The sequence below is a fragment of the Euprymna scolopes genome, chromosome 2, assembly GCF_053919585.1.
Source record: "Euprymna scolopes isolate OS-2025 chromosome 2, ASM5391958v1, whole genome shotgun sequence".
In the NCBI taxonomy this organism is placed as follows: domain Eukaryota; kingdom Metazoa; phylum Mollusca; class Cephalopoda; order Sepiida; family Sepiolidae; genus Euprymna; species Euprymna scolopes.
The window spans coordinates 149,650,992-149,676,895 of record NC_136483.1 but is presented as its reverse complement, the minus strand read 5'-3'; the positions used below and the strand labels follow the sequence as shown (position 1 = coordinate 149,676,895).

Sequence of the window (25,904 nt, the reverse complement as noted above, 5' to 3'; positions counted from 1 at the left end):
TATTATTATTATTATTTACTCACTAGATGTAGTCACATAGACAATCATCAAAGTTTTCTCTTTGAGTACAACCTGTGGTGTTCTCTGGAGTCTGAATGACAAGTTTTCCCAGATTTTCAGTACTCTTCATCTTTTTCAATAACCTTTGCAGATAATTTTTTTGTTATCACAACGGCCGTTTACTATTTATTTCTAGTTAGCAGCGACCATTGGTCTTCATTGGAATTTGGCTGGCAATAAGTCTCCCCAAGGTCCCAGTCCTCTTCTTACTCATCCAGCAGAAGTCTGGCTAGTGCTTTTTCTCCTTGGACTTTCCATCCTCCTCGACCTTCTTCAATTCTATAGTATGTTGCCTGTTGATGCCAATCACCCTTTTATTTTTGGGATGTGAGTGGAGGATTAACTTACAATTATAGTTTCAGTTTTCTTGCTTCCATGTGGTGTTTCTTTGTGTTTTCCCTCTCTAGCAGTTTCTATGTGTCCGGGTTGTGCCTGTGGCTTATGTGTATTAGTCTCTGCATTTAATATTTCAGCCGTTTTCATTATAGAAATCTGTTGTATCTTTTCAGCCATTCTTTCTGATTGCAATCTCTTCCGTTCTTTTTTCAAAGTTTTTTGGTATTGTTGTCAGTGGTGCTACTATTAGTGGTTTTATCTAAACTTTCTTCATCTTTCATATTCCTTTGATTTCTTTGGACAGTTCCGTGTATTTGCTCCAGTCCTCAGTCTCCTTGATCTGCACTCTGTGGGCTGCTGGAACGGCAAAATATACAACCTAGCAGGACTTTTCCTTCTTGTTAACTATTATGACATCTGGTCTTCTTGCTTGGATGAGTTTATCCGTTTGCATAGCCATACGATTTTGTGACTTTGTTATTATTGGCTCACATGGAGCTTTCACACAAGTCAACAACCGATCTGATTGTAAACCTGTGGTGTTCTCTGGAAGCTGAGTGACAACAAGTCTCCCCAGACGTCCAGTTCTCTCCACCTCCTCTGATAGCATTTGCAAATAAATTTGCGTCATCGCAACAGCTATTTACCATTGATTTCTCGCTGGCAGTGGCCATTGGTTTATACTGGAATTTGAGTGGCCCTAAGCCGCCCCAAAATCCCAGTTCTCTTCACGCTTGTCCAGCGGAGGTCTAGTCAGTGCTCTCTCCTCGGTCTTTCCATCCTCCTTGATCCTTCTCGGCTGTTTGGTATCACTTTTCTATTAGGGGAACGGTGATGAGACAATGGGAGGGGATGCGTGATGGGGGTGTAGAACTTGTAGATATGCAGCTTCAGTGTTCTTCATTCCCTGTAACGCCTCTTCATTATATTGTATACTTGTATTATTTTCCGCATTCAAGGCGTTTCCTTAATATTTCAGCTGTTTTCATTATCGTTAGTCATTGTATTTTTGCAGCTATTCCTCTGATTCCAATTTCTGCCATTCTTTTTTCAAAGTTTTTCGGAATTGTTCCTAGTGCTCCTACTATTATCGGTGTTAACTCTACCCAGTTGTATCCCTTGAACACTCTTCACAACAGAGAGTTAAGTTCCCTACCGGCGACGGTGTAAACGGGACTTTTCGAAAAATATGGCGCGACCTGTACGCACGTGTTGAATAAACCCTCCTCAACCCTACTCCCATTATCTGTGTTTATTTGCTTCTACATTGGTAGCAGAGCGTATCAAAACTAACAAACAAAAAAAACATGACCTCTAAATACATTCCCCTATCAACGTTAAACACGGAAAAATATAATTCCTAGAAGAAAGAAATGCGCATATGGGAACTAGCCACTACTTTAGATGAAAGAAAACGGGCCCCCGTCGTGCTTTTGTCCTTGGAAGGAAAAGCGAGAGAGGCGCTGCTTGAATTGGATATCACTTTACTCAATGCCGAAAACGGAATGGAGATAGTATATCAAAAGTTGGACACCCTCTTTTTAGAAGACGCAAACCAGGCAGCATTTAGGGCGTACGAGGCATTCGAAAGTCACCGAAGAAAGAGCGGCATGGCAATAGATACATTTCTAATTGAATTTGAACGCCACATTGCCAAATTGAAAGAATTCAACATAATTCTTCCGGAGCCGGTCCTAGCGTTCAGAGCTCTCAAAAGCGCCAACCTCACCCCCGAAAACGAACGCTTAATAAAAGCCACCATTCGAGAACTAACACTCGGAGAAATGTCTAGACAATTAAAAAAAATTCTTAATGACTTTGAAACTCATTCACCGCCGAAAACTCCTCCGGTTGCTATGAAAACCGAATCTGACATTATTTTCACCACTGAGGAAACTGAAAACACCTACTACACCAGTAGTCGTGGTCGAGGTCGCCGCCACGGTGATAAAACAGCCAGTCTCACCAGTCGTGGGGCTGGCAGATGGGGTAGGGGTCGCAACCAAAATTCAACCCACTACAACAACAACAACAACAACAACATCAAAAGAAATTCAAACCACAAGGTTGAAAGCGACAGCAGCAGCAGCAGCAGCGGTGTTTGTTTCAAGTGTGGGTGTAAATACCACTGGATTCGCGACTGTCCGTATGATGAAATTGACAAGACCAATAAAGGAGGCCACTTGCTCGTTTCCAACATCGTCCTCATGAACGAGCGTGAAGAATATGGCAGCACCAGCACGTTTTTGGGAGAAACGCTCGGATCCGCTGTCTTGGATAGTGGTGCGTCTGGGACAGTTTGTGGAAGAAAATGGTTCGAGTGTTTTCTAGAAACCCTGCCAGAAAAACAAAAAATAAAAGTTCGAGATGGAAGGAAAAGCTACAAATTTGGTGATGGGAACACCATTAAATCTACTCACACAGCAACTTTACCATGTGTCATTGCTGGCATTGAAGTCAGTATTATCACTGACGTGGTGGACGCCGAAATACCGCTTTTACTGAGCAAAAAGTCGATGAAAAGGGCCGGCACAAGCCTCAATTTCGAGAACGACAGTGTCACCATGTTTGGAAAAAAAATCCCACTGCAATGTACTTCTTCAGGGCACTACCACATTCCCATAACAAGACCTACACCAGACCGAGGTAAGTTCAAACATATTTTGTTTACCAAAGAAATTTCCAACAAAAATAGGCAAGAAAAAATAAAAATCGCCACCAAACTTCATAGACAATTTAGTCACCCTAGCGGTAAAAAGCTTTGTGACTTAGTCAGGAGCACCGGAATGAAAGACAAGCAATTCATTAAGATACTTCAGGAAATTCCCAATTCTTGTGAAATTTGCATGAGATACAAAAGGGTTGAACCCAGACCTGTCGTGGGGTTTTCACTGGGAACATATTTTAATGAGAGCATTGCCATGGACATAAAAGAAATTAATGGTAACAAAGTATTACACCTTATTGATCATGGTACTAGGTACAGTGTTGCAGCTAAAATTCCGGGTAAAGAGAGCTCCGATATTATTAATACTATTTTCAAAAATTGGATTACTTATTTTGGTACCCCTGGATTTATTCTCACTGACAATGACAGAGAATTCAACAACCAGGCGTTTAGGGACATGGCACAAAATATGAATATCGTCGTTCGTACCACTGCTGCTGAAAGCCCATGGAGTAATGGGCTAAATGAAAGGCACAATGGGATTTTAGGGGAAATGGTGAAGAAAACCCTAGAAGAAACAAATTGCAGTTTCGAGGTGGCTCTCGCGTGGGCAGTAAGTGCCAAAAATACACTTCAAAGTGTCCATGGATATAGTCCCAACCAACTCGTTTTTGGCAGAAATCCCAACCTACCTGGTTTTCTTAATGACAAACTCCCTGCACTAGAAGGTGTCTCTACCAGTGAAATTGTGGCAAATAATCTTAACGCTATGCATGCTGCCAGGAAACACTTCATAGCGAGTGAATCTTCAGAAAAGCTTAGACGAGCTCTCCGCCACCAAGTTAGAACAGGTATCACCCAATCCTATAAAAATGGAGATGCTGTTCTTTACAAAAGGAACTTGTGTGATAGGTGGCTTGGCCCTGGGACAGTCATAGGGTGTGAAAACAAACAGGTGCTTGTCAAGCATGGCGGCACCTATGTTAGAGTACATCCGTCTCGTTTAACTTTCTACCCCGAAACATACCAGACTCACAATGAGGGCAACAATGAGGAATTGAGCACCCAACAAGAGTCTGAAGGATCCCCAAGAGTGTCAAACTTCGAAGAGAACATTTTAGAAGAAAATTTAGAAATGGCAAACAACACTGAACAACACCCTACTATGGAGACTCAAGACATAACCAATAAATGCGACACCACCACCAGGAAAGTCAAACTTCCCAAACCTGGACAAATCATAAAATGCAAGCTTGCCAACGACACAGAATCAGACTGGAAGAAGTTAAATGTCATAAGTAGAGCAGGCAAAGCCACTGGCAGAAATAAACATTTGATGAATGTAGTTATGGAACAGGGTGAAGCATTTTGGTTGGACTTTGAACATGGAGTTTCCGATTGGCAAGCTGATGAGATTGAAGAAAATGAAGAGCACCATGATTCCTGCACTGAGGAAGAAGTAATGATCACCTCTGCTGACGATAGCCTGGAACTAGAGGAAGCTAAACAAAAGGAACTTCAGAGCTGGGATAAAAATAAAGTCTATGTTCAAGTACCGGATCAGGGCCAACCAAAAATCTCCACCAGATGGATTTACACAAGCAAAAATTCCCAAACATTCAAGGCCAGACTTGTCGCCCGAGGTTTTCAGGATAAAGATGCTGAGAATCTAAGAAATGATTCTCCCACATGCTCCAAAGAAGGTTTATGTGTAGCATTAGCTATAATGGCATCCAACCATTAGGTATGTAAATCCATGGATATCAAAACAGCATTTCTGCAAAGCAAGAAGTTGGAAAGACAGGTTTATCTGAATCCTCCAAAAGAAGCTAATGTACCCCAAGGCTATATTTGGAAACTCTCCAAATGTGTATATGGCCTGACCGATGCCTCTAGGTCCTGGTATCTCACACTCAGGGAGGAATTGATGAAGTCAGGAGCTATAGCTTCAAAATATGATCAGGCTATATTTACATGGCATTTCGAAAACAGATTGCAAGGGATAATTGCTACCCATGTGGACGATTTTTGCTTTGCAGGGTCAGAGATTTTTCATAGAAAAGTTATTGACAAAATCCATCAAATATTTGCAGTTAAATCTGAAGAAACTGCAGAGTTTCAGTACATAGGATTAGACATTAAACAGAATAGGGAAAATATTAAACTTGGACAGAATGAGTACGTAAAGAAATTGAAATATATCCCAGTGGAAAATGGCAGGAATATTAATGACAAAATATCCACAGCGGAAATTTCTGAAATCAGGCAAGTTATCGGCCAACTTAACTGGCTGGCTACCCAGACTAGACCTGATCTCAGCTACGATGTCAGTGCATTAAGCTCCATCCTCAAACAAAGTAATGTGGAATGTATAAAACATGCCAATAGAGTAGTAAAGAAAGCCAAGAAAGAAAAATCCCAGGTAGATATTCCTGACTTAGGAGATCTCAGTCATCTCAAGATTGTTGCCTACAGTGATGCCTCATTCGCCAACCTGACAGACGGAGGATCTCAAGGTGGTTACATAATCTTTTTAGTTGGCAATAACCACAAATATACACCAATAACCTGGCAGTCCAAGCGCATTAGAAGAGTGGTCAAAAGCACACTGGCTGCTGAAACCCTAGCCATGGTTGACATGTCGGAGGCCTGTCTGTTTTATAGGAAACTACTATTAGAAATACTGCAATTGAAGGATGAACCCGAAAATATAAAAATAATCTGCAAAACTGACAATTCCTGTCTCTTTGACTCTGTGCATTCATCCACCCAAATACTAGATAAAAGGCTTCGTATTGAGATGGCTATTTTGAGAGAAATGCTGGAAAGAAAAGAAATAGCAGAGTTCTCTTGGATACCCACCAATGGACAGGTAGCTGATTGCTTAACCAAGAAGGGAGTCCCTTCATTTAAAATACTTGAGTTCGTATCTGAACCCAAAGAAACGGATATTTAAAAATAATTTTTTTTCTCTTTTCTTTTCTTTTTTTCTTTCTTTTTCAGGGGTCATCTAGAAGACAAGAAAAAGGGGGAAGTATTGTTAACTCTACCCAGTTGTGTCCCTTGAACACTCTTCACAACAGAGAGTTAACTTCCCTACCGGCGACGGTGTAAACGGGACTTTTCGAAAATATGGCGCGACCTGTACGCACGTGTTGAATAAACCCTCCTCAACCCTACTCCCGTTATCTGTGTTTATTTGCTTTTAGAATCGGTATTATTTTGATTTTCTTCATCATCCAAATCCCTTTTAACTCTCTGGCTAGCTCTGTGTATTTGCTTTGTTTCTCCTTTTCTTTCATGCTCATCCTATGATCAGCTGGGTCTGCAAAGTCTACGATTTGACAGGATTTTTCTTTCTTGTTAATTATTATGACATCTGATCTTCTTGCTTGGATGGGTTTGTCTGTCTGTATGTCCATGTCAGATAGGATCTTGTGGTTCTCGTTTTCTAGTGCTGTTGTGGGTTTATGTTTGTACCATTTGTCTGTACGGTTAAAATGCAGCCGTTTGCACAATTCCCAGTGCACCGCCCTCCCCACTTTCGTCATGCTTGTTTTTTGTTTCCTTTTGGGCCAGTTTATTGCATTCTTTTACTATATGGTTTATCGTTTCGTCTCTTTGTCCACAGAGTCTGCATTTGCTATTCTCTTGTGTTTTATCGATCTTTGCTTTGATATGGTTGATTCTTATCGAGTTATCTTGTGCTGCAGTTATTAGAGATTCAGTTTCTCGGTTTATATGTCCTTTTCGCATCCATGTCCAGGTGTTTTCGTTATTCTCATCTTTTGTCATTCTTATAAATCTTCCGTGGAGTTGTTTCTCTTCCCATTTCTCTTTTCTAGTTTTGTCATTTGTCTCTCTGTTTTCTGTTTTGTTGGTTTTCTCCGTGTCTCTTGCTGCCATAATTATCCTTTCAGTATTTTGCATTATGTATTTTTCTAGTTCTTTTGTTGTGTCCTTCACACAGACTTCTATACAGATCAGTCCTCTCCTGCTGTCTTTCCTTTTCACGTAGAGTCTGTCAATATTGTCCTTTGGGTGTAGTGCATTATACATGGTCATGAGTTTCCTGGTTTTCTGGTCGAGCTGTCTCAGTTCTTCTTTTGTCCATCCTATAAACGGTCCAGAGTATCTCACTAGTGACACTGCCCATGTATTTATGCCTTTTATTAGGTTTCTACTATATAATTTAGTTTTCAGGAGTTTTCTTGTTCTCCTGAGGTATTCCTTTCCAATTCTCTCTTTCATTTCTGTTGCTCTGATGGTGTCTGCTTCCAGAATTCCCAAGTATTTATAGTCGTCTTGTTTCCCTCGTGCCCTCATTTCTGTTTGGTTGGATAGTTCCATGCCTTCTGTTGTTTCTAGTTTTCCCTTTTTTATAACTCGTAGTGCGCACTTTTCCATTCCAAATTCCATTTGAATATCTTGGCTGAAGATTCTGGTAGTGTTAATTAGTGTCTCTAATTCATTCCTTTTCGGTCCTTGCAAAAAGTTTCAGATCATCCATGTACATCAGGTGGTTCATTTTTTCCTCTGTATTGGAGAACTTGTATCCGTCTTGGCACTTTCTCATAATACTATTCAAGGGCATCATGGCTATGATGAACAGTAGTGGTGATAGTGAGTCTCCTTGAAAGATGCCTCTTTGTATGTTAATTTCTGTTATGTGTTATCCATCAGCTGTGAGTTCCAGTCTCCATGTTTTCATTGCATTTTCTATTACATTGGTGATCCCGCTTGGTATTTTATACATTTTTAGGCATTCTATTATCCATGCTTGGGGAATCCTGTCATACGCTTTTTTGTAGTCAATCCATGCCATGGCTAAATTTTTCCTCCTCCTTTTTACCTCCTTTAGGATCTTTTGAGCAACATATAGCAGATCATGTGTTCCTCTTTTCTCATTTTGGCATCCTTTCTGTTCCTCGGGGATGAGTCCACGGTTATTCAGTGAGTGGTAGATTTGTTCCCTCAGTTGTGCTGTCAGTATCTTCCACATGGTGGGTAGGCACGTGATTGGCCTATAATTGCTGGGGACGGTTCCTTTCTCCGAGTCCTTCTGTAGCAGTGTGGTTCTACCTTTTGTCATCCAGTCTGGCACGTTTGCTTCCTGTATACAACTTCTCAGGTTTTGGGCTAGCCTTTCATGTAAGGTTGTGAATTTTTTGAATCAGTATGCATGTATCTCGTCGTGCCCTGGTGCTCTCCAGTTTGGCATTTTTCCTATGGTTTTCTTAAGGGTTTCCTTGCTGATTTCATTCACTGTTCCTTCTTCGATTTGTTGTAACTCTTCTTTCATGTCTTTCAGCCATTCGGCATTTCTATTATGATCTTGTCTCTCTTCCCATATGTTACTCCAGTAGAGTTTTGTTTCTGTCGGATTTGGTTGTTCTGTTTTTGTTTTTCCTCCGTTCACATTTTGGTAGAATTGGCGTTCATTAGTTTCAAATGTTCTGTTTTGTTTGCATTGTTCATATTTATATCTATATCGTCTCAATCTCGCTTCTTTTGCTTTTATTTTTTGGTTCAGTTCTTCATGTTTCTTGTTTAGCCTCTCCCTGTCAGTTACATTTCCAATATTCCGTTTTCTCCACATTGCTTTCTTCCTGTTGATCATTTTGGTTTCTTTTTTATATTTCTGTATTTGGTTTTCTAGTCTTATTTCCCATCCAGGTTTTGTTGGTCCACTTGTCTCTGGTTGTTTTTCTGATTTGAGATTAATATTTACCATTTTGGCGCCTGTGTAAATGAGGTTGTTTAAGTCTGTGATTGTATTTGTTGGGATGTGTGGGAGGAGCTTGTTAACCTTCTCTGTTTCTGTTTTTAATTTCTTCTGCTCTTGGTTCTTTAACGATGGGAGTTTTGTTTTTTCCTCGTTCATGAACTGTGTTATTTTATTTATTTCATTTGCTTCATTCTCTGTTAGTTCTGTTTCATTGTTCTCGGTTTCAACGTTTGTGGTCTTCGTAGGTCCTGGGCCTTTGGTGTTTTTACTTGTGAGGCTTCAACTTGTGGGGTTTTTCTATGGGCAGTTCCGTTGGGGAGTGTTTCTTGTTCAGTTTCATAATTTATTTTTCACTGAATTTCTGCTAGTTCTAGTTTAGAGAGCCAACCTTTCTTGAGTATCAGTCTTGCTTGGTCCGCAATTCTTTGTTCTGTCGCTTAGTGGTCACTGGAGAGGTCACATAGTTCTTTCATTCGTTTCCAATAACCTCCATATCTATATTCAGGGTGACTTCTATAATAGCATTCCATTACTAGTATATTCTCTTTTGTTGTCCATTTCTTTCTTCGTTTTTTTTTTTTCCATTTTGATGATTACCATGGCTGTGCTGTGTTTGTTCGGCATCATTTTGTTCCCTGAAATTAGAGGTTATGCTTACCTGTTCAGCGTCCATGTTATTTGAGTTTCTGAAATTAAGAAGTTGGCCAACATTCGCAGGATGACGACTGGGCCCCCCATGCTGGCTACCGAAGGAGCACCTGCCGATCATGACACCCAGATCTTTCTTCTGGGTCCCATGGTTTGAATTATTTGTACTTGATATTTTTCATATTTTGGTGTTTGTGGCAACACCGAGCCCAGAATTGTTTTACCTGTGACTTCTGACGCAGGTATAGTGTTTGGCTCCCATGTATACAGGAGGTATCGTGCACTATCACACATACATACAAGGCATAAACAGGAGTTAAAAAGAAATAAAAAACAAAACAAATAAATAAAAAATATAATAAAGAAATAAAAATAAAAATTTTTTTTTTGTTATTATTTAAAAAATAATAATATATATATATATATATATATATATATATATATAAGAAACTAAATAAAAATTTTAACTAAGTATTCTACTTAGTAAAAATCGGTTGTAATGCTCTGAAAGAAGGCATTTGATGACAGGTCTACCTTACACCATACTGGTTAGTCGCTAGAAATGTTGGATGGGAAGAAGACGAGGAAGGCAATTTCCCCTGATGCTGTGGTAGTATTTAATTCCCTCGTTCTAAGTCGGGGCAATTTCCACGTTGATATCGCAAAAAGGACTGCTTCCGGTTACAAGTTCGGAGCAACATTCAGCTAAGTTATTCGTCAGTCGCCCGCCTTGCCACTTTTCGAATTCATGTTAGAGGATTTGCACTTGTGAAATTTAAATGGACAGACAGAATTGTACATTTATACCGCAATAGAGAATGCTTCCTGAAATAAATTCGAAGTAATAATTAACTTTTCTTTTTGTTTTTAAAAAAGACAAACTCGCATTTCGTTCCATTCTTTTAGAGAGTTTCGGTGCCTCACACGTGTTAAGTCTTCTCTATTAGGACTCGTGTTAAAGTTAATGTCTATTCGTCGGTCAGTTAGAGTGTACTGATAGAAATGGGAGTCACAGCAGTTTGCTAGTACAAACATACACGCATGTGTACATATATATATATATATATACACATACGCAGCATTTCTGTCCGTCTTTGCAAACAAGGAAACAAAAAAAAAAATGAGTTCCTCTTTTTTCTTTTTTGCTTAAAGCCAGTCGCCCCACCTGGACTTTTATTTTGCATTCATGTTAGAGGATTTGCACTTGTGAAATTTAAATGGACAGACAGAATTATACATTTATACCGCAATAGAGACTGCTTCCTGAAATAAATTCGAAGTAATAATTAACTTTTTTGTTTGTTTTTAAAAAGACAAAATCACATTTCGTTCCATCATCATCATTATTATTATTATTATTATTATTATTATTATTATTATTATTATTATTATTATTTATTTATTTATTTATTTATTTATTTATTTATTTATTTTTGATTTGATTTTATTTTTTAATTTTTTATTTATTTTTTAAAAATAATTCTAACCATGCACATGTATTATTATTTTCTATTTTGGAGCTAATAATTTTCAAACATGTGTTCCATATCGTACGGTTTGTTTATATATATATATATATATATATATATATATATATATATATATATATATATATATATATATATATATATATATATATATATAATTATGTTATTAAAGAATAAATCTTTAACAAAACAAAACTTATCAAGATAAGAAAAGCTCAGCACTATTAAGAGGAGCAAACAATAATATTAAAATGAATGATGTTGAATAAAAGTCATATATAAATTTATTATATCATCAGAACAATAAGGAAAAGTTAAGGGGAAAATTAAGAAAAAAACTCTTTAGGCCATAGCATTTCGATGCAAAATGCAAATATAGAAAAAAACTGGCTTAATGGCATTTAGAAATGAAATGAGAATGTAGGAATAAGATAATATGGTAAAAAGTAATTAAAAGTAGGTCCACCATATAAGGGTGAATCAGAAGGGTAGTATATATGTAGGTAATATTAAAAAATATATATAGACCACTATGAAATAATTGGGATTATCAAAGAAGAGCCAATAATAAAAGAGGGGGGGGGAAATAGGGAAGATATTATAGAAAGTGTAAAAAGTGGGGAAAGAAGGGGAGGAGATAGAAACAGTAAATAGGGGATACGGAAATACATAAATAGATAAAACAACAAAAATAAAAATAAAAGTAGAAATAAAACAATCTAAAAGTGAAGATTCCATAGCGAAAAAGATTGTTTTATTTTTTTTACTTTTATTTTTATTGTTTTATATATATTACTAGCAGTTTCGCCCGGCTTTGCTCGGGCCCTATGTACTGTTCATAACTTTTTTTTTTTTTTACAAATAGAGAAGATATTGTAGAAAGTGTAAAAAGTGGGGAAAGAAGGGGAGGAGATAGAAACAGTAAATAGGGGATACGGAAATACATAAATAAATAGATAAAATAAAACGACCTGAAATTAGAACAATGTTAAAAAAGTGATCAAAATATGTTAAAAAATAATATAATAATGAAAAGAAAATCATACAAGTTCCACTGAAGTCTTTAGTTTAGTGTTCCATAAAGCGAAGAATATGGCAACTATTTACAAATGCAATAAGGTGAAAACTTCGTGGCGCATCAAGTCTTAGTATAATCCTCGTAAACCCAGAAAGTATTTGTACAGTATAGAAAAATCCTTAGAATTCTGCTGGTATAATCCTGTGAATCAATGTGAAAATGGAGGATCCAGATTGGAATTCTACAAAATGGAAAAATAATTAGTGGAATTCCAAGAATTGATAGGTTTCAATCCCGTCAAGATAAATTCATATTGGACTATAAAATTTGGTGTATCAGACAAGAGGCATATATCAGACTTCCAAAAAGGGGGGGGGTAGTATAATAATTCCAAAAGCTGGCAAGGTCACGTTCTTGTTAAATAAAATCAAACATGAAAAATTGAAGGTTGAGCTTTTCTTAACTTGATAAGTTTTGCTTTGTTAAAGATTTACTCTTTGATAACATAATTATATATATATATATATATATATATATATATATATATATATATATATAACATAATTATATATATATATATATATATATATAACATAATTATATATATATATATATATATATATATATAACATAATTATATATATATATATATATATATATATATATATATATATACAACATAATTATATATATGTACACACAACATAATTATATATATATATATACACAACATAATTATATATATATACACAACATAATTATATATATATATATATATATATATATATATATACACACAACATAATTATATATATATATATACACACAACATAATTATATATATATATATATACACAACATAATTATATATATATATATATACAACATAATTATATATATATACACACAACATAATTATGTATATATATATATATATATATATATATATAATTATGTATATATATATACACACAACATAATTATGTATATATATATATATATATATATATATATATATATAGCCTTGGAAGTTTTTTAACCTTGATAAAAAATTTAAAAAGTTAAAAAAATGTTTTTTATTTTATCTGTAAGTCATTTAATCTCCTGCAATCGCTGAATCAATTTGCTTTCAAGAATTCACAATATTCCTAAGTTGTCAGGTATCATCAGTTATTTACTTTGAAATTATATATATATATATAAAAGGCAAAATGGGCGTGGGCGTTTATGTATGTCCGCGAAAGGCTTTTTGGATGGGCTTCTCACATCAGTTAAATTCCGCGAAAAGTTTTAGCATACTTTGCAGATCGTAATGTCTCGCACTCGCAAACGGACACCCTTACTTTCTTTTTTTTTTTTTTTTTTTTTGATTGAGTTAAATAAAATTCCTATTGTGGTGTTGTCTTGGGTATTTGACTTTTTTCGTATGAAGTGAAACTGTTCGAAAAAGTAGCAAAACATTTACATCACCGTACGTTCGATTGACTATGCTTAAATTCGACGCACTCAACTTCCGCATACACAATAGCGACATCGGCTAACGCATTATATTTTTTACATCTTCTTTTCCCCCTTTGCGTCATGGGATCGAGCTTGCCTGCCTACTACCACATTTTTTTTTAAACCTCACCTTCTTTTCCTCCTTTGCGTTACGGATTCCAGCTTACTACCACCTTTTTTTTTTTACACCTCTCGCCACCCTGTCCCCTCCCGCAGGGCTGCTTTTTATTCCTAACATTAGTACGTCACCACAACACACCCGGGTAACGCCGGGTACCCCCGCTAGTATATATATATATATTTCTTAATCTTAACAGGTACGTTACAAGAATTAACTTGGAAATTTAAAGCTTTGGGTTTCAAAGTTAAAGAACTCATCAAACTAAAATTAAGTGTTTATGATGTTGTGGTTAAACTAAGTTAAATTTAAAGTGCAAATTTTTTTTTACCTGAATTGTGCATTGGTCACAGGGTACCTGTCAATGTAATAGGCCCTCACATGGGAATTGTACACGGGGTATTCACCGGTCCTGGAAGACGGGTCGTTGATCCCCGTACGAAAACTTCCGCCTTCCAGAAATACCATCGATTCATATTTGGAAAAGAAGTAATTTTCAACTGAAAAATAAACAGAAAAAAAAAACAAACTATTAAATAATGAAACATTAACACTAAGGAAAAACATACATCTCTATTTTGGTTTGGTTCGATTTAGTTTGTTTTCACGACAAATAAACTGTTTACGGAGTATTTAATGCCAAATAATTTTGTCAAATTTCTACTATTATATATATATATTTTTTTACCCAGTGATCACCACTTATCAAGGCCCGGAAGCCACTCTGGGATAAGGGTTATTGCAAGTACATAAAGATATTGAGGAGATTTGCTGAAGTGTTTACTTAAGGGGGCGGTTCATTAGGAATTTGTTAACATTGGACTTGAAGACATCCAAATTGTAGTCCGGAGGGAAGCAGGCAGACGGAACAGAGTTCCACAGGCGTGCAGTTCTAAGAAAGAAGCTTTGTTCATGGAATCCGCGTTTTGATTTAGGCACAGATATAGAGTGGGGAAATTTTTCACAGTGGATTCAGCTAGACGGGTGTTTCTCGTGAAAGATTGGCGAGGGGGGACCAGAGATTGGAGTTCAGACGAGCATCTGCCATGGAAATAACGATAAAACAAGGACAGGCTCGCAACGTCTCTTCTGTGGAAGAGAGGTTGCAGGGTAGAGAAAAGGGCATCCCCCACTAAGCCACGAAGGAAAACATACATCTCTATTTTGGTTTGGTTCGATTTAGTTTGTTTTCACGACAAATAAACTGTTTACGGAGTATTTAATGCCAAATAATTTTGTCAAATTTCTACTATTATATAAAAGGAACTTTGTCTCTATGTGTGTATGTGTGTGCGTGTGCGTATGTGTGTGCGTGTGTGTATGTGTGTGAGTCCGTTCCCTAGAGATTTCTAAACGGCTGGGTCGATTATTTTGAGATTTCATACAAATCTACCTTATGTATCTGGCAGGGATCTAATTTAGGTGTTCTACTTGAATGTTTTCAATCGATAATCAATAATCGAAATAATCTGAATAAAAAAGAACAGGCGATTTTGACCAAAGTTAACACCTTATACAGCCTAACATCACAAATGCATCTCTGAAATTTTATTACCACACAAGCCGAAAGGGCTGGCATATAAAATCAACAGTATATTCTATGATAGTACAGGGGTGCATTCAAAATGAATGTTCTTTCTTTTTAAAGCACAATTAAAACATGATAATTGACTTTTTCATTTAAAGTTTAAATAAAAGGTATTATCACCACACAAGCAGAAAAGCCAGGTATATAAAATTAACATTTTCAATTTTAATTCCAGCCGTTATATATAAAAATAATTTCATAAAATCAAGAGTAGGTTCTCTACAGTGCAATGTATACTACAATATACAAGATGCATTCAATAAGTTTCCAAACTTTTTCGTATGGGCACTTTTATTGAAAGTAGACACATGAAATTCTAGTCCCCTTCGAAGTAATCTCCTCCGGCTGCAATGCACTTTTCGTACTGTTCCAACAACTTCTGGATGGTCCCATGGAAGTCCTCTTGTGTGAGCGTATCAATGACCCTCGTCACAGCCTTTTTCATCTCCTCAATTGTTTCATAACGACAGCTTCTAAGGTTTTCCTCGAGCTTAGGGAATTACCAAAAGTCAGAGGGAGCAAGGTCTAGACTATAGGGAGGGTGAGGCACTGTCTTGATGTCCATCTTGGTTAAATAGTCTGTGACAAGGATGGAGTTGTGGACTGGTGCTTTTGCGCAAATCTTCTGCATCTTCAGTTCCTTGCAAATAATTGCATGTACAGTTTCCACACTGACATCAAACTGTGCACTTATTGTCTCTAGAGACACACGACGGTACTTATCCATGGAATTCTTGCTTTTGCCGATCAACTCTAGTGTTCTGACTTCCTTACTCCTCTCACACCTCCACATCTCACATTATCCTTCACAAACTCCCCGCCTTCCTTGAATCCCTTATGCCACTCAAAAATTGATGCTCGATTCATGCAAGATGGTTCAAAAGCAGTCGGAAGCATTCCATTTTTTCCAAGTTTAAAACAGAATTTTATAGCAAACTTCAGATTGCATTTTTGAAATTCACCAGCTGTGTGAATCAGGCTTTAGTAGGGTGCATTCCAATTCCTACTGTAGCTGTTCGTTTAAATTTGAAATCATAAAAATCGGTCAGTCATCTCATAAGATGTATAGCAATAACATACTGAATTTTCAAGAGTCTATGACAATTTTAAATGCATGTACAAAAAAAGTCTGGAAAATTATTGAAGACACCTCGTATTTTGAACTATGTCACTGCAGGGAGGCACCGAGATGGGTCCCCAACTAGAGCAGGCAATCAATCGATTTGATTGAAAAATGAGCGATTTCACCGATTTCGATGACAATAAAAATGTGGGAGTGCGAAACATTCGTTGATCATCATTCAATCCTGAGCAACGTTGTGTCTGTTTGTTAGTATAATTCTACAGGTAGGATAATTATTTTATATTCTTCGAATGCACTGTTCACATAAAAAAATCACTTTAGGAGGAATAATTAGAAAATCTGCCAAATAGTGGCATCATTACTTATGATCAAGAAAATGGAGAACCCAACGTAGCTATGCGTTCTGGGACTAATGTTACTGGTGGGGACCAGTAACATTAGTCCCAGAACGCATAGCTCCCAGAAAGCATTACTCTTAGAAAATATTACTCTTTGAAAACATAACTCTTCGGCATTGGTAATTGTTATGGTGGACTTATCCATTCACTCGTAAAAGACTCTTCTAATCATGCTAAAACACCCGCGTCTAACACTTTCGTGATGAATTATCGCAACTCTGACGACGAAAGGTTCGACAATCAGTACGGACGGCAGAAACCGGGCTATTTCGATAGCCTTTTTGCTGTCGTACTGATACAGATGTTCTTGATAGCCCTAGGAGGTTCACCCTTCAGGGCCTTGCCTCCTGGTTTTTGAGAGGAGCAAGTTTATCACTGGTTGTCTGAGGCGCCCTCACCAGAAAATGCCGACGGGACTACTCGGACTTATTTTTGCAGGCCCAGAGTTCTCCTTTTAAAACGCTTGCCTATTTTCCAACGTTTCGACCTTGTGTCACATCCAATCGCGGTGGGAGAGAGGTAAAATTAAAAGTACCGAATTACTGCAACTACAGACTAACTATTAGTCGGAAAATGTCGACAATCTTTTCTTCGTAATCGTTTTCTTGTACAACGTATTCTTTTCTACCTAAACCGTTGTTTAAGTCTTTCTCTATAACTCTTTCCTATGACAACAACAGTAATCTTATTTATTCTTAATACGATTGACCTTCAATCACTGCCTTCTCGCATCTATTTGGGAAGAAAATAAAGAGAAATGAAGTTTGTATCTTTTGAAAAATCAGATTGAATAATACGCCTAGGGATGAACATAGATACTAGGACATGATGTGAAGAGCAAATTAATCCGATTGGACCATTCCAGTCTCCCATTTAGCTGAAGTAAGAACCGAAGTTAAATAATGGCTCAGCTACCAAGATCTCGTCCGAAGGCATCATGGGTCGCAACCCATGGCCTACAGATGGCACCATTTTCGGAGAAAGAGTGTGAGATTTTCTCTCACAAGGTTTTTGCCCCTGGCAGAATGGAAGAAAACCAAACAGAGAATTACAACAAGCTCACCTTAAGACTTCAACGTAAATTTTATTAAAGTAAAAAAGGTCCATGTTGCAAAAGATGCGCCATCTTTAGCTATCTGCCACTATGGGCTGGTAACATTCCCGAAGGGATAATAGTTCGTCTTCGATAAAGGTTGGGTAGAATACCCTTTTTCGACGATTCTGCTGTCGAACGTGGAGTGGACAGGTTTTTATCCCTAGACTCCATTAACGAAATAAAAAAGTTGTCTTCTCTTGATGAAAATAAAAAAATAAATGCTTTCACTGAGGCTATTGTTCTTAGGGATGGCAAATATTATATCGATCCACCATGGGTGAGGGTGTGTGTCCAAGTTGTACAGACAAAATGTCGAAATAAATTCTTATATTCTATTATCAAGGTCGCCGACTCAAGTTAAAGTCACTTTTTCTTATCATTGATAATTTTTCTAGTTAGACTAGAATGACTTGTTATAATTTTGAATTTGTCAGCAGACACACACATTGAATTCATTGCTATTATTTGTATTGGGACAAATTTCTTACCCGTCACTTATTGACAGTTTTTTTAAAAGTACATGATTATCTTGTTTAAAAAAGTAATGACTATCCATTACTTTTTCTTCCTTTCCTTGGCAGTGTATAAGAAATTCTGCAGAAATAAGCAAGTTTTTTATTGGACGGTCTCTCCGCTCACGGATTTATTTAATCAATCAAATTGCATGTTATAACTAACTGCCGAGAATATTCTTGCCTACAATATTCCATTTTTCAGACCAGAATCCAAAGAGACGCACAGTTGGACAGACGTGGATTTTTCACTCGAATCGAGGCCGCGAAAAATACTTTGTTGCTTTGAGACGTTTTAATGCCTAAACGTGGAGCAGAACATTATCATTGCAATTACCAATGCCCTTAAGTAGGGCGAATTATATTTGCACGCTTGTGCTACAATTTGATGTCTGTCAAGACGAAATTAAGGTCTGCGATTTGACCTGCTTGTCCGCCATTGGACTGACTCGAAGGACACCTCGTGGATGCCCAACTAGCAGTATCCATCTTGGAAGTCACCTTAACACTTCAACCTGCGCATTCTTCGTCAGCGGGAATTCTACCCAGCCTTTATCGAAGATGAACTATTATTCCCTTCGGGGACGTTACCCGCCCATAGTGGCAGATAGCTGAAGATGACGCATCTTTTGCAACATGGACCTTTTTTACTTTAATAAAATTTACGTTGAAGACTTAAGGTGCAGTTTTTTCTCCTCCCTTCTAATAGTGTTTTTTTTGCAAAAGTAACGTCTTTTTTCTCTCCCCCTTCTATCGTTTCTTTTGCAAAAACAAAGAAAACAAAAACAAAAAAAAAAAACGATGTGAGATTTTCTCTCACAAGGTTTTTGCCCCTGCCAGAATGGAAGAAAACCAAACAGAAAATTACAACAAGCTCACCTTAAGACTTCAACGTAAATTTTCTTAAAGTAAAAAAGGTCCATGTTGCAAAAGACGCATCATATATATATATATATATATATATATATATATATATATATATATATACATATATATATATATATGTACATATGTATGTATATATGTACATATATATATATGTATATGCATATATATATATGTACATATATATATGCATATATATGTACATATATATATGTACATATATTTATATATAAGTGCGTGTGTGCGTACGTATATATTGTATTGTGTAGCCAGAAATAATGTCATGTCTGAGTCGCCAGTAATTTGTGGGAATGTCATCAAGTTAGACAATACACTAAGTCATATGAGAAGGAAGATGGCAGTTGCTAAACCAAAAAAGAACGCAATTATACTCGAAATAATAATAATAATAATAATAATAATAATAATAATAATAATAAACAACAAAAAAAATTTTTCAAACCAAGAAAACATAAAACGAAAATAAAGTTTTAAAGAAAATATCTTCAACTGCAAACGACACTTCCGACAATTCGCCATAATTTGTCCCTTTCGGTTGTCAAGTCTTCAAATGAGCTCTGCACCAGATAAGATTACTCCGCCGATGGACTGCTGTTGCTCCTGCTGCTAACAGGGTCACCACAGAATGCGGATAAAGGTTATGGTGATAATTAGATCGAGTAAGATCGCCTTTGCGATGGGAATGGGCGATTTAATTTTCTTTTGTTTAGAGTCTGCTGTCATTCTTTGTCTACACTCGTCCGCACCCTATCTGACATGACATCTGAGGCTGTCTAAGATAGCAAAAAAAAAAAGAAGAAAAAAGGTTAGCATGACCCCGTCTATCTGAGATGCATGTTTGACCTTGCAACATTATTTGAACACACACACACACACACGCACGCACGCACGCACGCACGCACGCACGCACGCACGCACGCACGCACGCACACACACACACACACACACACACACACACACACGAAAAAAGAAAACCGGAAATTGTATTAGTTCATGTATTAGTTAGACTATTATTCTCATCTTGGTTGTTTTTTCCACAACGTTCAGCCGATGTAACCTCCGACAATCTGCAGGTGTATTCATACTGGATGTTATTGGTGAATTGTGAAAAATGTTGTTTTTTTTTGCTTTCCCAACGAACATTGTCGTTATAAATTCAAAACGTAAATAGCGCCAACTCTATATCCTTTTTTTTTTTGTTTTTTTTAAAAAATAAATCCGAGTCCATTCCGCTTTTTTTATATTATAAATATATATTTTTGAATAGAACGACCGATTTGTTTCGCCGATTTTCGCGATTGTTTCGGGGAAAAAACTGCAAAATTCAAACAATATTTATGAAAAAATAATGCCTTAAATGTTGCCCATTTTCAGCTTCGCGTATTCGTGGTCTTTCCAAAACATTATTCATGACAGATTGCAGAAACTCTGGATTGCGATTTAACTCCCTTATTTCGTTTCTGATGTTTTCCTCCAATTCTTGCACGGTTTAGGGTTGAACGTTTCGAGATCTGCCAGCTCGTAAGACGAAATACGGGAGTTAAATCGCAATTCAGAGATTCTGCAATGTCATGAATAATGTTCTGGAAAAAAGCACAAATACGCGAAGCTGAAAATGGGCAACATTGAAAAGACATTTTTTTTCATAGATAAAGATAGTTTGAATTTTGCATTTGCTGTTAAAACGTTTCCCAATGTGTTAGTCAGATTATGTTAAAATTACAGAAAAATATCATCAAAAATAGAGAATCTATTTAAGTTCAAAACTTTCCAGTTACTTTTTGGACACCCTGTATAACTCCTGCATTTACGGAATAAACGGAACCTCATGGAAACACTAAGCCATGCGTTTTTTCATGAAATTTTACAGATTTGGTTTTGCTTGATTTAGCAACAAAGTGATAAAGAGACAAAAGTAAACAGAAATTTATATACCCAGTTATAAGAAGCAGGTATAGGGTTAGGGTTAGGGTTAGGGTTACGGGTATAGACTAGTAATGTGTTATTAATATCTCTTTATGGACTACTGAGACGGTGTCTAAAAAGCGAACAAAACATTTTTAAAACATGATTCAACAGGAATTAATTCCCTGATTATGAGACGACTGGTCGTCCATCCGATATGGTTTCGGTCTATTTATTAATCACATTTGTTTTTCTTTTAATTATTTCTTGAATGTTTCGGCCAGTATCATTTTATGCCTTCTTTGTAGTGCAACCTTGAAAATAATTGGTTTACGAAAAACCAAACATTTTATCTTAGTTACCGAAATATTTCGTACTTTGACGGCGTTTACTTCTCTCCCAACCACACCACAAAAAGAAATGGCGCAAGGTCGAAAAACCAGTGCCATCGAAGACGCACTTTGGCGCTGCAAAAGAAAAACAAACAAAACAAAACAAAAGAAACAGCAAAAACAAAACAAAAAACAAAGAACCCCCCCCCAAACAAACAAACAAACAAAAAACAAAAATAAAAATAGCTATGAACAGTTAGCATTATTTGGTAGAGGCACGCCTAGTAATCGGCAATAAACTAATCCTTACGATAAGAGATAATTTCTGGGAGAGTGATCCTATGACTAAGCAAGACCACACACTATCCCGATAAAGTCTTTCCTTTTTTTTTTTTTACTGAGGTGTGACCAATTATGAAGGCCAAAAAGCCAATTGAGGAAAAGGGTTAAATGACTGTCACGTGGACGACAACACCATGATGATTGATAATAATGGTGGTGATTGGGAAGAATTTGATTATTTAAGAGGGCGGCTTTACAAGAATTTGTTTATATTGGATTTGAAAACGACCACATTGCAATCAGTTGAGAAAGATCCACGATATTATCTTTCATAGATGGGCAGCTCTAAGAAATAAAATTTGTCTCATGGTAGTTTTGTTTAGTTTTAGATAAATAGAGAGAGAGAGAGAGAGAGAGAGAGAGAGAGAGAGAGAGAGAGAGAGAGAGAGAGAGAGACGGTATTGACAGTGATCGTAGTTGAACGAGTTTTTGTTGTAAATGTTTTACATGGGGGAAACCATAGCCTGAAGTTCACTCAAGCATCTGCCATGAAAAAAAAAAAAAAAAAAAAAAAAAAGATAGAATAGAGAATCTATTCCGATTTCCCAATTCCAATTTTAATTAATAGTTCCAAGACTAAAACATACGGTCACAAAAAGTCCATTATAGTTTAAAGAAAAATCACACGTATAAACATCCGGTGGGGAGGCCATAAACTTGGGAGGTTTTGAGAATTTCGAGTAACGGCTTGATTACCATAACTACCGCGTTGACCCTTATATGGAGTGGTAATATCTGGCAGGGTCCCTACTTATATGGCTCTTCACGAGCACAGAGTTAGACAGAAGGTCGATTTTTAATCAGGGCTATATCCAGCCCCCTAAAAAGGAGAATTGTGTATTATACAAAATTGCTTTAGTCAGGTAGGAATTCTCTACACTGAGCTAAAGCAGAATAGATGAAGTGTAATTTCCGAATAGATAATACACTTTGATTCTAGCCAGAACATTCTAAAGTAACATTGTCGGGGGATATATTATTTAGACGTGTATTTTCTTTTGCATATATTATGTAGACGTGTTAGATTGCATGAGAGTGTATATACGTTTATATATGTGTCACAGTCATCTATATGACGTGTGTATATATGTGTGTTCATCTATGACCGTCTAGCGTTATGATCGTCTAATCTAGAGGTCGTTGTGTGTATGTACATTTAATTGCAGTTCATGACGGGACAAGAATATACATATACATAAATACCTTTACGACACAAAGGATGAATAACATTCATTTGGGGTTTCAACATCTGGCCAATCGGGAACATATATGGTCCATCATTGGTCTTGTTTGATGGAAAACTGCAATTAAATTTCTTCACAAGAAATGACAGAACATCGAATTTTATTTTCGGCAATATTGAATTTACTTGATTCCTCCAGCCTTGACAGGCGTGTTTTAAATATTCTCTCCAGTGCTTTTTCTTTTAATGATTTGGAATTCATTCCATTTGCGATTTTTTCCAAGGAATTCTGCCTTTTGGATCATTTTGGACCATTTGGAATTTACCCATTGGATTGGAAATTTTAAATTCGACCGTTTTGGATTTTACCATTCTTGGATTTTTTACCCTTCACCGGACTATCCATTCATGTGAAATCTTTTTATCATTTTTCTTTTACCTCCTATTCTCCTTACCCCACCTTTTTTTTTAACCAAGTTAGATCTGTGACTTACTTGTAGTTTCATTAAATACTTTTATATGCAAAATCCGATCCCGCATTTTGCCAATTCCTGCCCTCTGATGAGAAGGAGAGTATTTCTTCGAAACTCCGCGGATTAAGGACTATCGACTTATCTTGTGCTTCCTTTTTTAAAATTAAATATGTTTTTAACTCTTTTTCAAGATGTCTTTTAACATGTTCTATTAATCATTTATTCATATTATAAGCTCTATTTCCTTTTCGGTTTTATTGAGCTTTTACATCTGGTTGAGATTACTTTACTTGTAAATATTAACTCTTTAATATATATATATATATATATATATATATATATATATATATATATATATATATATATATTGTTGTCCTTCCGCTTGACACGTAAATATGACTTATTTCTCATCTCGTCTCTAGCTGTTTGAGGTAGCGTCATTGACTTTCGCGCTCAAAATTAGAGTTAAACTACGAGTGTCAAGTAGGCACTAAGACAACCTCGTGATGATAGGTAATTGGGGAGATTGGTTGAAATTGGATTATTTATGGCGACGGCTCAACAAGAACTTATGCTATTCGAATGAGCTAGGTTAGTATGACCTTCCGTCACTAAGATTTTAGAATGTCCATGGGTAAAAGTGTGTATTTTTTTTAAACCGAAAGATTTAAAAAACAAAGCATTATTAAGGTTATTGCAGGAATAAAATTTGCATTCGAATTTGACACCAGCCATTTGTCTGATATATATATATATATATATATATATATATATATATATATATGTCTACACCGATGAAGACTGAAGGATCATTCGAAAATTATGTACTTATAAAATAAGTTTTTTAAATTTTTTTTTCATAATATTATTTTGTATTCCTGCACGTCACCAATTGAAAACGAATAAAGAAAACTTATAAGCTTTTATACTTTTCGTATTCTTTTTTATACATTTCCATTCATATATATATATATATATATATATATATATATATATATATATATATATATATATATATACAGTGATGATCATATTTATTGGCACGGTAAAATAAAAGTTAAATTTTGTCTAATAAATTCTAAAAAAGGGATTAAATTAAAGAAAATAACAAAGTATATTATGTATTTTTAACTGGCCTTTCCGATGCAGCAATCGGATTTTAGAAAAAATAAATAACAAAGGAACAACAAACATAATTGCAAAAAACCCTTGTTCAAAATTATTGGCACGATTTATTTAATAATCAATTGTATAGCCTTTGGCCTTGATTACCTTCCTCAGTCGCTTTTCATAGTTTACAACCAAGTTGTTGCACTCTTCAGTAGTAATTTTAGCCCACTCTTCCTGACAATAATCTTCCAATTGAATAAGATTCTTAGGCTTCCTTTGCATTACCCTCCACTCTCCACTGAAGATTCCCAAAATGATGAAATCCTAGTGTCTGTAGGTATTTAATAATTATTATAGTAAATAATTATGTCAGCCCCTGTAATAAACTCGTTTCTTATCGTTGCGCACCTTCAGTTGAATTAAAAGTCGGTCAATTTAGCTCTTATGCGCAGATCGTCATATAATGATTAGATCACTCTGACTGACATTAAAAACATTCAGTGAAATAAATGTTTAAAATTTAACAGCATTTCTCGCGGTTTACAGTAGCCGAAGAGATATGGTCCCTGCTAATGAAGCCAGGGATGGGTTCTGTCGCCGGGTTCGAATCTATTGACTGCTGCTAATCGTAACACCCTGCACTGAAAATTCCTGGAAGAGTGATAACACTAGTGTCAGTAGGTACTTAATAATTATATTCTCTCTCTCACACAAACACATACGCACATTATATATATATATATATATATATATATATATATATATATATATATATATATATATATATTCACTTCAATGGTAGTTTTTGACATTTTTTCGGTTTCAAAAACACACACATTTACGTACTTATGAAAATCATATCTTAGTTACGGAAGGTCATAAACTTTGTACGCTTCTCCAGCTCTCCTCGAAACTAGCCTATCTTAATAACATTAAACTAGCAGTGACAATATCATGAAGGTTTTTTGTTGCAATATTTTTTATATAATTAGAGAGTATCATTAAAATATTGTATGGTTCTACTGATAGACACTGGGGATAGTAACTGACCAATCAAATGGAGCCACGTTCTGCTAGCAACCAATCAGAAACCAGAATTGTTCCATAAAAATATTGGATCTTTTAGCATTCCCGCACATAATTTTTTCGTGTCCACACGAGAAAGATTTTTTTGCTCTTTGCCTGTAAAATTTTCAAGTTCGAGACTTATACAGAACAACTACCCAATAAAAACTATTCATTTTCAGGACTTGTACAGATTAGCTACCCATCGGAAACTCTTCTGAAATTAAACATGGCTTTCAATTCAAAATAGCATATACATAGGTTTTCAATGACTTTTGCTTGTCGTTTTCATTTGTATCTTTTATCACTGTATTTCGTTTTGTTACTTCTTTGGCATTCTCTCAACA

The 25,904-nt window shown here is 36.0% G+C and overlaps 1 protein-coding gene across 1 annotated transcript in view; it reads right to left on the bottom strand.

The window, feature by feature from the left end:
* Positions 1 to 25,904, bottom strand: part of LOC145297576 (inactive C-alpha-formylglycine-generating enzyme 2-like) — an 86,292-nt gene that overhangs the window by 38,837 nt on the left and 21,551 nt on the right. Inside the window, exon 2 of the mRNA XM_080143599.1 lies at positions 13,895 to 14,063. Coding sequence (XP_079999725.1) covers positions 13,895 to 14,063 — 169 coding nt within the window. The remainder of the gene's footprint in view (positions 1 to 13,894; positions 14,064 to 25,904) is intronic.